The sequence below is a fragment of the Prinia subflava genome, chromosome 17 (assembly GCF_021018805.1).
Source record: "Prinia subflava isolate CZ2003 ecotype Zambia chromosome 17, Cam_Psub_1.2, whole genome shotgun sequence".
In the NCBI taxonomy this organism is placed as follows: Eukaryota; Metazoa; Chordata; class Aves; order Passeriformes; family Cisticolidae; genus Prinia; species Prinia subflava.
In genome coordinates, this window is record NC_086263.1 from 5403347 (window position 1) to 5416558 (window position 13212).

General features: G+C 39.2%; 1 protein-coding gene across 2 annotated transcripts in view; it reads right to left on the minus strand.

The window, feature by feature from the left end:
• Positions 1 to 266: 266 nt before the first annotated feature.
• USP7 (ubiquitin specific peptidase 7) overlaps positions 267 to 13212 on the minus strand; it is a 68592-nt gene continuing 55646 nt past the window's right edge. For both annotated transcript variants that reach the window (XM_063414010.1, XM_063414011.1), the window contains 11 exons: positions 12996 to 13096; positions 11502 to 11655; positions 10113 to 10180; positions 8960 to 9068; positions 8790 to 8867; positions 8346 to 8446; positions 7635 to 7734; positions 6665 to 6784; positions 5335 to 5406; positions 4393 to 4483; positions 267 to 1649 (listed from right to left, as the gene is read on the minus strand). In XM_063414010.1, coding sequence (XP_063270080.1) covers positions 1543 to 1649; positions 4393 to 4483; positions 5335 to 5406; positions 6665 to 6784; positions 7635 to 7734; positions 8346 to 8446; positions 8790 to 8867; positions 8960 to 9068; positions 10113 to 10180; positions 11502 to 11655; positions 12996 to 13096 — 1101 coding nt within the window. In that variant the 3' untranslated portion in view covers positions 267 to 1542. The remainder of the gene's footprint in view (positions 1650 to 4392; positions 4484 to 5334; positions 5407 to 6664; positions 6785 to 7634; positions 7735 to 8345; positions 8447 to 8789; positions 8868 to 8959; positions 9069 to 10112; positions 10181 to 11501; positions 11656 to 12995; positions 13097 to 13212) is intronic.

The window sequence follows — 13212 nt, forward strand, 5'->3', positions numbered from 1 at the left end:
CCTTTTATTTGTTAAGCTCAAATGTGACTAGTTAGATCCTAAAAAAAACCCAAACCCCCAAAAAACCTCCAAACCCCAAAACTATTAAACAGAACCCCCCACAAAGTTTCCCCAAAACAACCAATGAGGATTATACAATTGTCAACACTTAAAGGAAAAAGAAAACCACACCTTTAGCAAAATCTCATCAATGAAAATGTTTCCCAAAACTCTACTTCCAAGGAGAGGAGAAATCTTCTTCAATGTCCATGTCATCACTCATCGAAAAAAATTTTATAGAAAATTTTATTCAACATACAACATTTTCCAGCAAAAAAAGGCAATATACAGGAAGAGGAGTTGTACACTGCGGCTACAGAAACAAAATAAAATACTGGAAAAAAATGTAAAATTAAGTGTGAATTGCTGATTCTATCTTTACTGCACTCAAAACTAGACACGCGGCTGGCATTAGCTCCAAAGAAAAGGAAGCGGTCTGGGGATTGAAATAAAACTACACACAATGAATATCAACATCAGTGAAATTCACTTGCAGACTCACCCAATAAAATTAACCTCCAAGTGTTAAATTGTACATGTTAATTCATTAAATATACAATTTCTTTTTTCGTTTTTTTTTCTTCTTTTTTCATTTTTTTCCTCCTTTTTTATACAAAGTCAACAGCTTACTAAACACTAGTGAGCATGCCCTCTGTGCTAAAAGGCTAGTTCTTGTGTTTTCCCCATCTCTTCCCACGGTAACTAAATTAATGGTATTTATAATCTTTTCACTTGCTTTTGCCAACTTTTGAGTGTCATTCTATTTGCCAGAAGATGGCATAATCAATCACAACGGTATTTCTCAATGGTTGGAAATTTATTAAAAAGACCCAAATATCTCTTTTTAGGACTCAGGGCATCCACTTGACAAAACGGGATGCGAAGTATTGACTAAATTAAATGAAAACTAGTTTATTAAAAAAGATTCTATGAAGCTGGAGGAGACAAAAATCCCGAATAAGTGCCAACAATGTACACAATGAAGTAGAGATTGCTATTTATTGATGATGTGAGTTTTTCTTTTGCATTTACAAATGCACAAAAATGTCATTTAAAGTATAACTGAAGGAAATAAATCTGATGTGAGTCTAAACATAAGACTTACTAGCTGCAGTGATGGTGAACACCATACGGGAAGGGCAGCCAGTCAGCTTATGCCATCTATAAACGTACTACAGACAAATAATTTTGCCAATGTCAACTGTTCTACTAAACTCTTCCCTCATTATGCTGACAATTGCCTTGCATTACGTTTACCATAAAATAACTCTCATTGGCATCCAAGCTTTTATAAAAACACCTTCATTTTGCTCAAAAAGGGCAGTCAATAGATACAGAGAAGCCAAACTCAACAGCCTCAACAAAATAAAATTAACATCAGCAGCAAATCCTCTTGCTGAAGACTTCAGATACAGTGCACGTGTACCAAAGTTCTACAGTTGTTAAAAAGGTGCACACACACACTTATTTTTGTCCCTTGCCTTGACAATCTGGTTAAGTAAGTCAGTTATGGATTTTAATAGCTTTTTCAAGGTAAGTGTAGCGACTTCTCTTTGGGGCTTTATTGAAATGGTCAAGCCCTAGCCATGGCCTTGGATGAGACATGTTGCCTAGAAAAGAAAAGAGAAAAAAAATAATGAAGTTTTCAGACTAAATTGGAAAAATGTTTCCATTAGACAAACCACTCCTGTATGCCCTGCCCACAGTTTGCTGGGAATGACAGGGAGGGCAGAGGAGGGGGCAGGGCTTTCCTTCCAACAGCAAATTCCACAGCTCCTTCTGCATCAGGTACCTGCTTTTGCTCTTCTTCAGTCACCCACAGGACTCTACAGCACTGAAGGGTGTGCTAAAGCAAAAGAACCATTGTTATAACTTGTGGCCAGAGGTACATCAGAGTACCAGCTTTCACCAAATGCTGAGCCTGTTTCAAACAGGGAGGAATCTGCCATTGAAACATGATAATCAGCAGTATTTGCCAGCAGCTCTGCTATTCCTGTCACCTGTTAAGTGGGAATATCTGTTAAATTCATGTAAAATTCAAATAATGTGAATTAAGAAATCATGAAACTGACCCTCCTTTTTATTTTCTAAGAAAAAACTCTAGTTACTTTGATTGCAAAGAAAATACACAGATTTTTTCATTTGTTCGACCCAATATTATTTATTCTTCTGCTAGTTTTCATGGAAAACCACAGTCCACATACTTCTTGCAAATAGGAGAAATTCCCTTTCAAGATGTTCTCAGTGCAGAGCATCCAATGTTCTTTGAAGTGAAATGATAAAGGCAGAAAGAGGCCCCCAACAAGGAAAGTACATTCTACCTTCAAAGCCATCAACTGCAACCACTAAAGCATAAAACACGTGACCTTGTTGGTTGCCTGCATCTGCATTTTGTGATATATTTTCTTCAATCAAAATTATTTTGGTTTTCTTTCTTGTTTGTCATAATAGTCAATATCAAATTAAAAGAGAACTGCCAATCTTTGTGGGAGAATTTGAATGTATTTGAAGAAAGAAATTAGAAAGTTGGTGTCAGCACAGTCATGGCTGTAGTTAGTGTGCCTTGGCAAAAGCAGAGGGACAGTACTGGCACCAGCTATGCCAATCAAACTGGACCATGCCACAGCTCTGGCTCCATCAGTCCAGTGTCTGCTAAAATTGGGCATTTGTAGAAATTAATTCCATCAAAGCATATTCTATCACAGGGGTGAATTCCATGAACTCTCAAATCAAAATCTTTTGCTCTTACATTCCCTACAATTCCTTCAAGTTCTCCCTTCTCCACACTGTGACATGTTCTGTGCCTCTGACCTGGTCACCTGGCCAGTTTTTCACGCTGTTTTGACACCACTGGCTCTGCCTTGCTCTCCAAGTCCAGCAGTTCATTCCAGACTCTTGCCTTTCCCTCCCTTACTCCAGAGGGATGACTCCCAGAATAAATCAGTTCTCTGCCTGCCCTGACCACCCAGGAGTTTATGTGTCTGTGGAGAAATGTCCACCTCCAAGCTGACCATCCTGACCTTCACAAGTGCACAGAGAGGTCCTGCAGGGACACACTCTGGGCTCTGGGGTGACTTGTGCAGCTGCAGGCACTCACAGCTCTGGCAAACCACGAGCCATGAACCTGCCTGTGCTACAGACACAACAAAAGGACTCTTTGCATGGCTCCTGCAAGTGCCCAGCAATAACACAGGTGCAACTCTCTGCAGGTTTGGAAATAAATGGGCAGGTTTTGAAATAAATGGACAGTTCCAGGATTTCTTTACAAAGAAATTGTCAAGAAATTTCTTTACAAAGAATTGATTGTTACATCAATCCAGAGCACAGCTGGGAAAAATTGGAGAAAGCTCAACCCTAGCAAAACCTACCAATAAAAACCGGAATTCCTAATTTTCAGAAAAACAGAACTGCAGAGTCAGTGCAATTCACAGAGAGGAACACTCAGCTAAGATGGGAGAAGAAACCCCAATGAATTCAAGGGTTCCAATGGATGCCTGACAGGGCATCCAAAGGTGCTACTCCCAAACAGAACTCTCTAAAGAGGAAAAGGAAAGATCTGGATTTAGAAGCACTGGTGCAGGTTGCCCAGAGGAGCTGCAGCTGCCCCATCCCTGGAAGTGCCCAAGGCCAGGTTTGATGGGGCCCTGAGCGACCCTGGTGTGTGGCATTCATGGCAGCAGGATGGAATGCGACAGACCTTATGGCACCTCCCAGCCCAAACCATTCCACGACCATGAAAACACTCCTGTGGTGGAACTCCTGAAGGATTAACCTGGTTTCTGCAATGTGTAAATGTCTAAGAAAGTAGAGGTTTAAATGTCAGTCAAGTAAACAAGATGGCAGCCCATCCAGAGACAAATTTGGAATGGAGCTGCATTTGTACCTTGGTGAATCATTTCTTAGGAGGAAAAAATCTCATCAAATTGACATAATTAATATTCTTGTTAGAACCTTCAAATTCATTGAGGATATCAAGCATAAACAAGAATTAACTTTCCATGAGAATCCAACATGCAAGGGGGTAGATGGACAATAAAGACAATGTGCAACTGATGCTGCAAAGTGTGTTATACTGGTACTGGATCCATTTGGCCATTCACATGCAATCTTTTAACTCAAAAGTAAACAGATCATTTATCTATATGCCTATAAAATACATATTCTTAGACTAACACATTCATGTAACACTGCTCAGTGTGCACACAGGTGTATATAAATACTTGCTTTGTCACTACATCTGATTTATATCATGTAAAAAGAACAAACTCTTTCTGCATCCTGAGCCAAGGATGGATTATAACAGCTGGCAGAGCAACTTCAGCAGGCCAAAGGAAAAGTAAGGTAACAACTTACCAGGTTGGGACTCAAAATCTTTCAAGTTCACTTCATACTCATCTTCATTGAGATACTGGTGTCGGCCCATCATTACAATGGCAAATTTAAACTATGCAAAGAAAAAAACCACAAGAACCAAGTGGTAGGATACAACATTAAAATTAAGTCTTCAAGCCTAAGTTCACAGTTTAACTTGCAGCTGGTTATAAGAAGTGTTCTTCAGGGGTTGAAAAATGCCAGTCCTGGTTAAAACCCTCATCAAAAATCTGGATAATGGGAAAAATAAATGCTTGGGAAATCATGAACCCACATCTTGGAATACTGTGTCCAGGGAAAAAGACAGGAGAACAAACTGCAGCAAGTGCAGCAACAGTCCAGTGAGACTGTGAGAGGACTGAGGGAACCTGGTGTACAGGAACCTCTGGGAAATGGGTTCTGTGTGGCCCAGAGAAGAAAAGGCTGACAGGGGATCTAGAGCTTCGCAGCACCTGAAGGATGCTGCACAGGAGCAGGCTCTTCTCAAGAAACTGCACAGAGGTGACCTCCACAAGTTGCAAAATGAAACATTCTGACTGTGTGCAAAACACAGTGTCCAGAACAGGGCAGAATTCTCACCCTTGGGAGTTTACAAATTGCAACTAAAAAACCCTGTACAACCTAACTGAGTCACATTCTGCTCTGAGCAGGAATGTGATGTGCGGGTGGCTTCTAAAGGTCCCACACCAGCTACACTTCTCTGGGTTACTTTAATGTTTTGCAGAATCTCTCTTGATGCAGTACAGAAACACCAATCCTACCCATCCTAACTAATTAGTTCTAGAAAAAGCATTATTTCAGTCAAGCAGCTGCTCTATCACGCAAAATCTACACTTATCCCCAGTCTGTGGTGTTCCAACCTATCACAATAAATTCATTTAGCGTTTACAGTCACCAATAAAAACACTCTCAACTTGAAATTACCTTTTCAAATTCTTTTTCTTGTATGTCCAGCATTGTCTGAATCCGCTTCATAACCTCTCTGAAGTGTTCACCCTAATAATTACAACAAGATTTTTAATGTCAAAAAATCTAGGGAAAAAAAGGGAGGCTGTTAGTATTTCCTGCTTTAAGCTTCATTGAAAAACATTGCCTCAATCTCTCTGTTATTTACAAAATTACACAAGTGTCAACATCATTCTCTACAATATGGAACAACAGCAGGCAGCTTGCTCTAAATTCAGGAGCTTTAAGGCTTAATGATTCATCATCATGCAAACTGCCCCATAAATTGGCCAGGCACTGCCATTGATATGTGCAAGTCAGGTTAAAGTTAAGTAGCAAAGTTAGAAAATCAGCAGCAGAACAGGAATTTGTAAAAAACCCCATATTCTTGCTATGCATATTACTATTTTATTACTTTTTGTAGTGTATTTCTGTTCTCTCTCCATGTGCCCTGCCCAAACACATGACAGATACCATCAGCTTAAAGATGAGAAATATAAATTAACTGTCATAACTAAGAAAAGCAGAACAAATGGTTTCCCCCAAAAGTCACTATATAGGTTTTACTCTTTGATCAAAAATATGGAAATTAGTAAAATTCTAATTTTAGAGTTTTAGAGGTAGAGAGATATGGACATATATCTCATTCCCAAATTTTTAAAGTAAGTAGTTTTCATACAAAGTAACATACATGAACCAGAAGAAGTTTAGAAGCAAATGGCTAACTGCTCCCAGAAATACATTTTGATATTAAGAGAATCAGGGCGACACTCAGCTGGAGCAGCACCACAGAAAAACTTCAGAATTTAAACTAGGCTTTCAAAATTAGCTTTTATTCTTGTACCAACCTTCAGCCCTAGAAGATAAAGCACATCAAACTACAGAAGGGATGAAATGCAAAGTCATCTCAGAAAGTGATGGAGAAAGCAACCCCATTTTCCACAATCATGTCTCAGGGGGAGCAGCCATGGCAGGACCACGTTTACCAACAACCCTGCACTGCAGTTACTCAAGTGCTGCTGGGAATAGGGCTGTGGTTTGCTGGGGGATTCTGCAGGGGATGACACTGCTGCCAAATGCAGCTTTCCAGTACTGCACAGGCTCACTGAAACACTCAACAACCTGGATATGCCACAGGAACTGAGCTGGGAAATTATTTAAGCATAAAAAGGCACAGGTAGAGCAGAACCTTTGATACAAGAGCTGTATTTTCCTGCACACTTCTTACACTACTGCATTTCTTCAGACAGTACTTTAAGAAAACATCATCAGCAAATCCCACAGGGACAAAAAGGGAGGCATACTGCACCTGGTGTATCCTCAGCAAGAATGGAATTCCAAATGTCCCGAAAACCTCTTTGTGGAAATGTGCCACTGTGATTAGCATCTCATTTTCTTTATCTATATCTACCTGGTCCAGAGGAATTTCCTAGATCCAAACAGAGAATTGTGACTCCAATCAGCTAAACTTCCACAAAAAGAAACTGAAGTTTTGAAGTTATTTTACTAGTTGTTAAGAAACTAAAAGCATTATTGATGTACTGTTACTGATTTCAAACAATTCTATTCAAAAACAATTAAAAGAGCCACATTGTTTGACAGTCTTTTACCAGAGTCCCTGATCCCTGGCATGACAGCACTTCAGCTTCCCCTGCTCAGGGAACACTCTCCTGGCTTCCCTGAATGGCTTTTGAGACAAGAAATCTTCTATCAGTGCAGAACTAGCTGAAGGAACACAGGCCTCTTGTCAGCTCCTCATTACAGTTTACACTGGAAACTTTATTTTTTTGATTTCTGATCTTTGAGGCAAGTTAGCAGATTTAAATGATGAGATGTTTAGAAAAAAAATCACACATTAAGTATCAAATTTGCTCAAGAACCTCAAATGTAACAGAAAAGGAAACAAAGCCTTCTAGAATATTAGAGTACAAATCTGGGTTCTAAGCATAAACATTTCTATCATGAAGTCTCAAACAAATCTTGGAATTACTGTCAAGACATTAAATGTCCTATGGACAGGTTCTTGCAAAGTCTTCATGTATTGTTACAAAACATATGTAAAAATGAAAGAATGAAACCATTATAGGGAAGCAGATGGAACAAAGGATGATCTTTATAAAAGCATTATTTTTTAAAATGCATGTAATATTATCAAGTAATCTTAATACAAACATCACAGTATTTGGAGACCAGCACCCAGAAAGAGAAAATTACCACTTGAAAGGGTTTCCTCTCTCCAAGTCAGGTTTTAAAGCTTCTCTAAGAAAAGCACAACTCACCTCTATCCGAAACGTCCGACTTGTTGCAGGAGACAAACACTCTAACAGCTCATCCTCCTGATGGACACCGATTATTTTGTAACTTACAATTTCTAGCAGCCTAAAGATAAACAGGAAAAGCACTTGTAAAAAGTGATTTTTAAAAGCATTAAAAAAACAAATCAGTGCAACATTTTCTTTCTCAAACCTTGAGAGAGAGATTAGTGTAGAATGTAAACGGATGCTGCTACTGTATTTATAAAATTTTAAATCAAAACTTTAGTAAAAATTAAGCAGTAAAGCCATAAGAGGGTTAATTATTTCTGGCTCATGGCAAAACATCAGGATGTGCCATTACAAAATACAGGTTTCTAGTGGAGATTATTTTATATATCCTCTTAAAATGACCTCACTTTTACCCCTGTAACTACTGAGAAGTGAATAGCATGAAATGCTTGGATTTTAAACACGCTTTAATAAGTCATGACTAACAAATGAAATGTATGAAACTCAAGGATGTAACTTTACTAAATACAAGATAAATAAATAACTGTGTAAAATTTATATTTATAGTTAAGGGGTTTTCTTAACAAAAGTAGTCTGGAAGGTTTTAACACAATATTACATTTCACCTGTTAATAATTGTTTCTAGAGTATTTTAAATTCTACAGATACTTGGCTGCATAAAATTTACACAATAACATAAAAGCAATCATAGTCTTCCAGCTTTACCTTAATTTCCCTGAACCTTTTTCAGAGAGTTCTACAACTTTTTTACATTCTTCTAACAGGTCCCGCACACACCCATGCTTATCTGGATATACTGTTATTTCCTGTGGAATTTGAAACACAAAATTCATTAGAAAATCTGAAAATGTAAACAACCACATTAAAACACAGAACACACCAGATTGTTCTTAAGCACTCTTCTTGAAAAGATAACTTAAGTCAACAGCTATGTCACCTTCCAAATTTTTATTAACAGATCTGATTTTTTTTTTTACATTTTTTGGCGCTCTTTGGGGTTTTTCTGCTCTTGTTTTGTTAGATTTTTTTAACACCATTGTACATAGAACCCTTTGTTCTAATTCTGTGCTACTCAGGGGTACAGTGTGTGACCCATAATCACCAGCTCTGACACAGAAATGACAGCAAGTGTGTAATGGCTTCACTCACCTCTTCCCTAAACTGGCTATTTAGCCATATGCATTTAAAACTTCTTCTGTTTTCAAAATCAGTTATCTTCATTTTGAGCTTAAGAAAGAAAAGAAAAACACTTTAGGCATACTTTGAATAGGGCAGAATTATTTTTTATAACTCCCCCAATAAAAAGAAAAGACTCTTACCTGTTGATAGTAGAGTTTTTTCGGTTGCCTAGGCTTGAAGAACTGCAGAAGATCTCTTAAAGTACCTTCATAATTATGTCTAAGAGGATTACCAGGGCCATCCCTATAACTACAGAAGGAAGGAAAACATCTTTTTAAAATCCATCTCTTCAAAATCCATCACTCAGTACACTGAAGCACCAAGGACATTTTTCTTACTGACTTCCAGTTTCATGGAATTGTTAACATGGCCTAAGCAGCAAAACACACAGAACTTGAGTGATTTTTAAACACAGCAGGGCTGTGGGAACAGAAAACCATTCAGGGTGTGTGTTAACTCTCCTGGATGTTTACAAGCTCACATCAGTGCTGCAGGCTGGCAGACCTACATTCCTCTGAAATGACTGGCATAGCAGCACATGCTTTAGATTGTGAAAGGTTAATTTGTGGAGCCATATGACACAGCAAATTCCACAGTGACCACAGCACTGGAAACTACAAAGGGCTACTCAGATTCTCACTGATGATGAAGGGAGATAGCTGCAGGTAACTAAAGAGCATCTACACCTCCATGACTGCAGAAAGTTGTAAGTTTTGTGTGTGCATTATTCCTGAAGCACATTTACAGAGCTATAATCCACTACTTTCTGCTATAGTTTTATACAGATTCAAATCTAGTTTTACACAAACATGTATAAAACCACCACTTCAACCAGGAATATCCCTCTGAGCACTTATGAACTTGTTAGATTGTTGTCATCTTCATAAAACCTCATCTGTGGGCTTTGAGGGAGGAGGGGGGAATTCAGTGATGTTACTCCTGCATTTAAACTTGTAAGATCAGCAAAAACATTGGTTTTATGTGTGCTTGTTTCTGCTCTACTCCATTCTAGAAATTCACTGAAACAGCACTTGCATTAGCTTAGCAATTTATCCCACAGCATTAGGCTTTGAAGTAATTAATGATTTTTAAAATGACATTTACTAGAACTCTTTTAAAACATGCAATTTTTGAGGCTCTGAAGACAGACAGTGCAATACTTCAACTGTCAAAGCAACCTGCTGTGCTTGACAGAAAAGTAACATCTTACTGGTAGAGAATTAGTTAAAACCCTGGAAAAGACTAATTTTTGAGGAACAGCTTAGACACAGAATACTAAGGAATTCATCTTACCCTTGGGACTTGAAAAACTGTAATAGCATTGGATCCGTGTTAAGTCTCTGAGCGACTGTCTTTGCAACCTGAAAATGAATTTTTGGTAAGTTCTGAATTGTTTCACACAGTTATGACATTGCTCTACAATCATACAGTCATTCATTCCATGACAGGAACATTATGTTACTGAAATTCTGAGAGAACCCACTATGCCTACACCTCCCCAAGGCTAAATAAACTAGTATTGTTAGCTTCTGAACAGTTGACACAGAGTAAGATATTCTAAGAAAAATAAAAAAAAGAAGAAACTGTTCTAATACAGTAAGTTACTGTTGCCAAAAGGCCACTAAATCCACAACAATTCCTCCATTCTTATTTTGCTTGTTTTTGTTGTTTGGTTGCATTTTGCTGTGGGGTTTGTGGGGTTTGTTTTGTGTTAATTATACTATCAGGGAAATAAGTAAGACTTGCTCTGAAGATTCCCACTCCTTTAATTCACTCCAAGTAAGTTAGCTTATGGATAATAACATCACATTATTCCCATGAGTACACTTCACACCACTGCCTCACAAAAGGCAGGGGCATTCTGGTTTTGTCTTACCAAAAAACCTCAAACCATACAGACCATACACTTCAAGTGAAAAAAAAGTAAGAGAGAGCAATTGGCCTAAAAACAGATTATGACAACAGTATAGCAAAACTCATCCCTGACTTTCCCTGTGTATGAAGATGCTCCAAGTTTCTGTCTTTGGAAACAGAAAATAAAATATCTGGTTTTAAATGATTTTTTTTGACATTGACAAAAGCAACTGCAGGAGAACTGCAGGGAGTCAAATCTACTCAGGCTCTTAACAGATCAGACCAGCTTTATTTCATTTTTTTCCTTAGGTTTCCATGTCCAGTTCTCCTCATCTAAACACCCCAACTCATATAATATTAACACAACAGGTATGATCTGTGTCACTGAGCATTAAACTTCACTGTGTGAAGAAAGCAATACAGCTTGGTCTATAAAATAAATATTGTTGTTGATATTGCAGGCACAAAATAGGTAATCACGAGATTCCCAAGGCATTTTCCTTTTAATGGCCAAATAAGTTGAGTAGGTTTTACATATCACTTGGAAAGCAAATGCATAATTTCATGACAATATAATTTCCCTGACAGAGCAGAAGGGTCTGCTAAGAAAGAAACTAATTACCAAATTATTAATAAAACTGGGGAGTTTATAGTATTTTCTTCTCACAAGCCTTAGTGGCTTCCTTAAATTTTTCATTTAAAATGAAATGTACACAATGCAAAAACGTACACGGACAGTTTGAGAACTTTTCTAGAAGTATGTATACTGCATTTGTGAACTAGTGCAAAAGTTACTTTCCAAACAAGGAAACAAAAGAGGACACGTGCCTGAAAGTAATTCATCCTATTGGATAAAGTAACAACAAAGCCTGGGTCATTGGGGATGGTTTTATCACAGAAAATGACATCCACACGGTGATAGAGGTCTCGGAAGTATTCCTTAGCTGTTGGGAGCTCGCTGTTATCATTTTCTGGGTCATCCCTACAAGGGCAAAAAAATGATGACACCATTACACATCACATTGTTACACACACAGGCAGTTGGGGCTTTTAAAAACATGTTCTACAGTAAGTCAGCAGCAGTGGAGAGACAGAGATGAAGTTCAGAAACCTTTTGCAAGAGCCACCACTGGTACACAGTAGGACAGTGCAGCCAGCAGTGACCCAGGGCCCGGTGTGTCTGTGCGCTGCAGGGCCCGGCGCCCTCGCTGCTGTGCTGCTCCCTCAGCAGCTCCTGGCTCCTGTGGCTTCACAGCACCACTGCAGCAGGAGCTGTCCCTCCCTCCCTCCCACCCTGGCACATCCCTGTGTGTCTGTACTAACGCTGCACAGCTTTCCAGGAACCCCTGGATCAATCCCTTTGCACGGATGGACAACATTCCTTGGCACAGAGAGGCAGAACAGTGAGCACAGGGGCTGGTTTGGGTCACTCCTGACTGGTACCCCAACTTCTCTGCAGAGAAACAGCACCAGGGTACAAGCTGTGCACTTACCCAGGAGTCAGCAGCCAGCCAAGGGTGCATAACACCAACTGGGTCAACTGGGAATGCGAGTTCCAAGGCATGACATGAGAAATACATTCATCTCACATAATCTGGGGTAAGAGTGCTGAAGATAGACTAGCTGGCTTCCACCCACTGTCAGCCCATGGAGAGAAACAGAGCAACACAGTTGGGTGTGACCATCAGGAGTGAGAGCATAAAAATGCTGATTTATAGCCCTGCCAAGATTCTGAAAGATCCCTTTATTGGATACAGGATGAGGAGCTCCCCTTTTGCCTTGGAGAAATCTCCAGCTGAAGCACCAGTACAGCTACGGGTGGCACGTGCTCAGGCAAACGAGGAGCATCTCATCACTGCAGAGCAGTAAGGACCTGACTGTGAGCACAAGGAGAGACAAAAAGGGAAAGCAGTTTAGTGTAGTTTTGGGCTGGAAGAGCTACAGGAGCCTTGTCCAGTGGCCATGGCACTGAGCCCAAGATCTGAAATGCTGGAAGGCTCTTTGATGCCTGCGTTACAGTGGCTCCAGTACAAAGCTGCACAAACCAGATGCAGTGCTGAACACACTCTGGTAACATTATGAGCTATTTTAGGTTACTGGTTTTCTAAACTAGGAGGACACCTTTTGCTTAAGTAATGTGGCACGTGATACTCAAATACCACTGATATTTGCTCATTTCCCCTTTGAATAAACAAATGAGAACTACAGAGAACACATCTAGTACTGGCATGTAATACTTGATAAAAAAGCTTAAAGGAAGTTCAGCTTTCAAAGTGAACCACGTGATTTAATTGCAATAAGGTGCCCCCTTAAAATACATACTTCTGAAACACTATGATGTCACCATCCATGAGTTCATCGAGAGCTTTATCAAGAGATACATCATAGTCTTGAATCCTTTCTGTTAAATTGGGTTTAACTTCCTGCAATAAAGAACAAAAACTATTGATCACAGAATAAAAGACAAAAATAAAGGTCACAAATAAAGGTCACAGCAGTGAAGAAATCCCCAGATAAGGTAACCTGTACATTCTTTCAA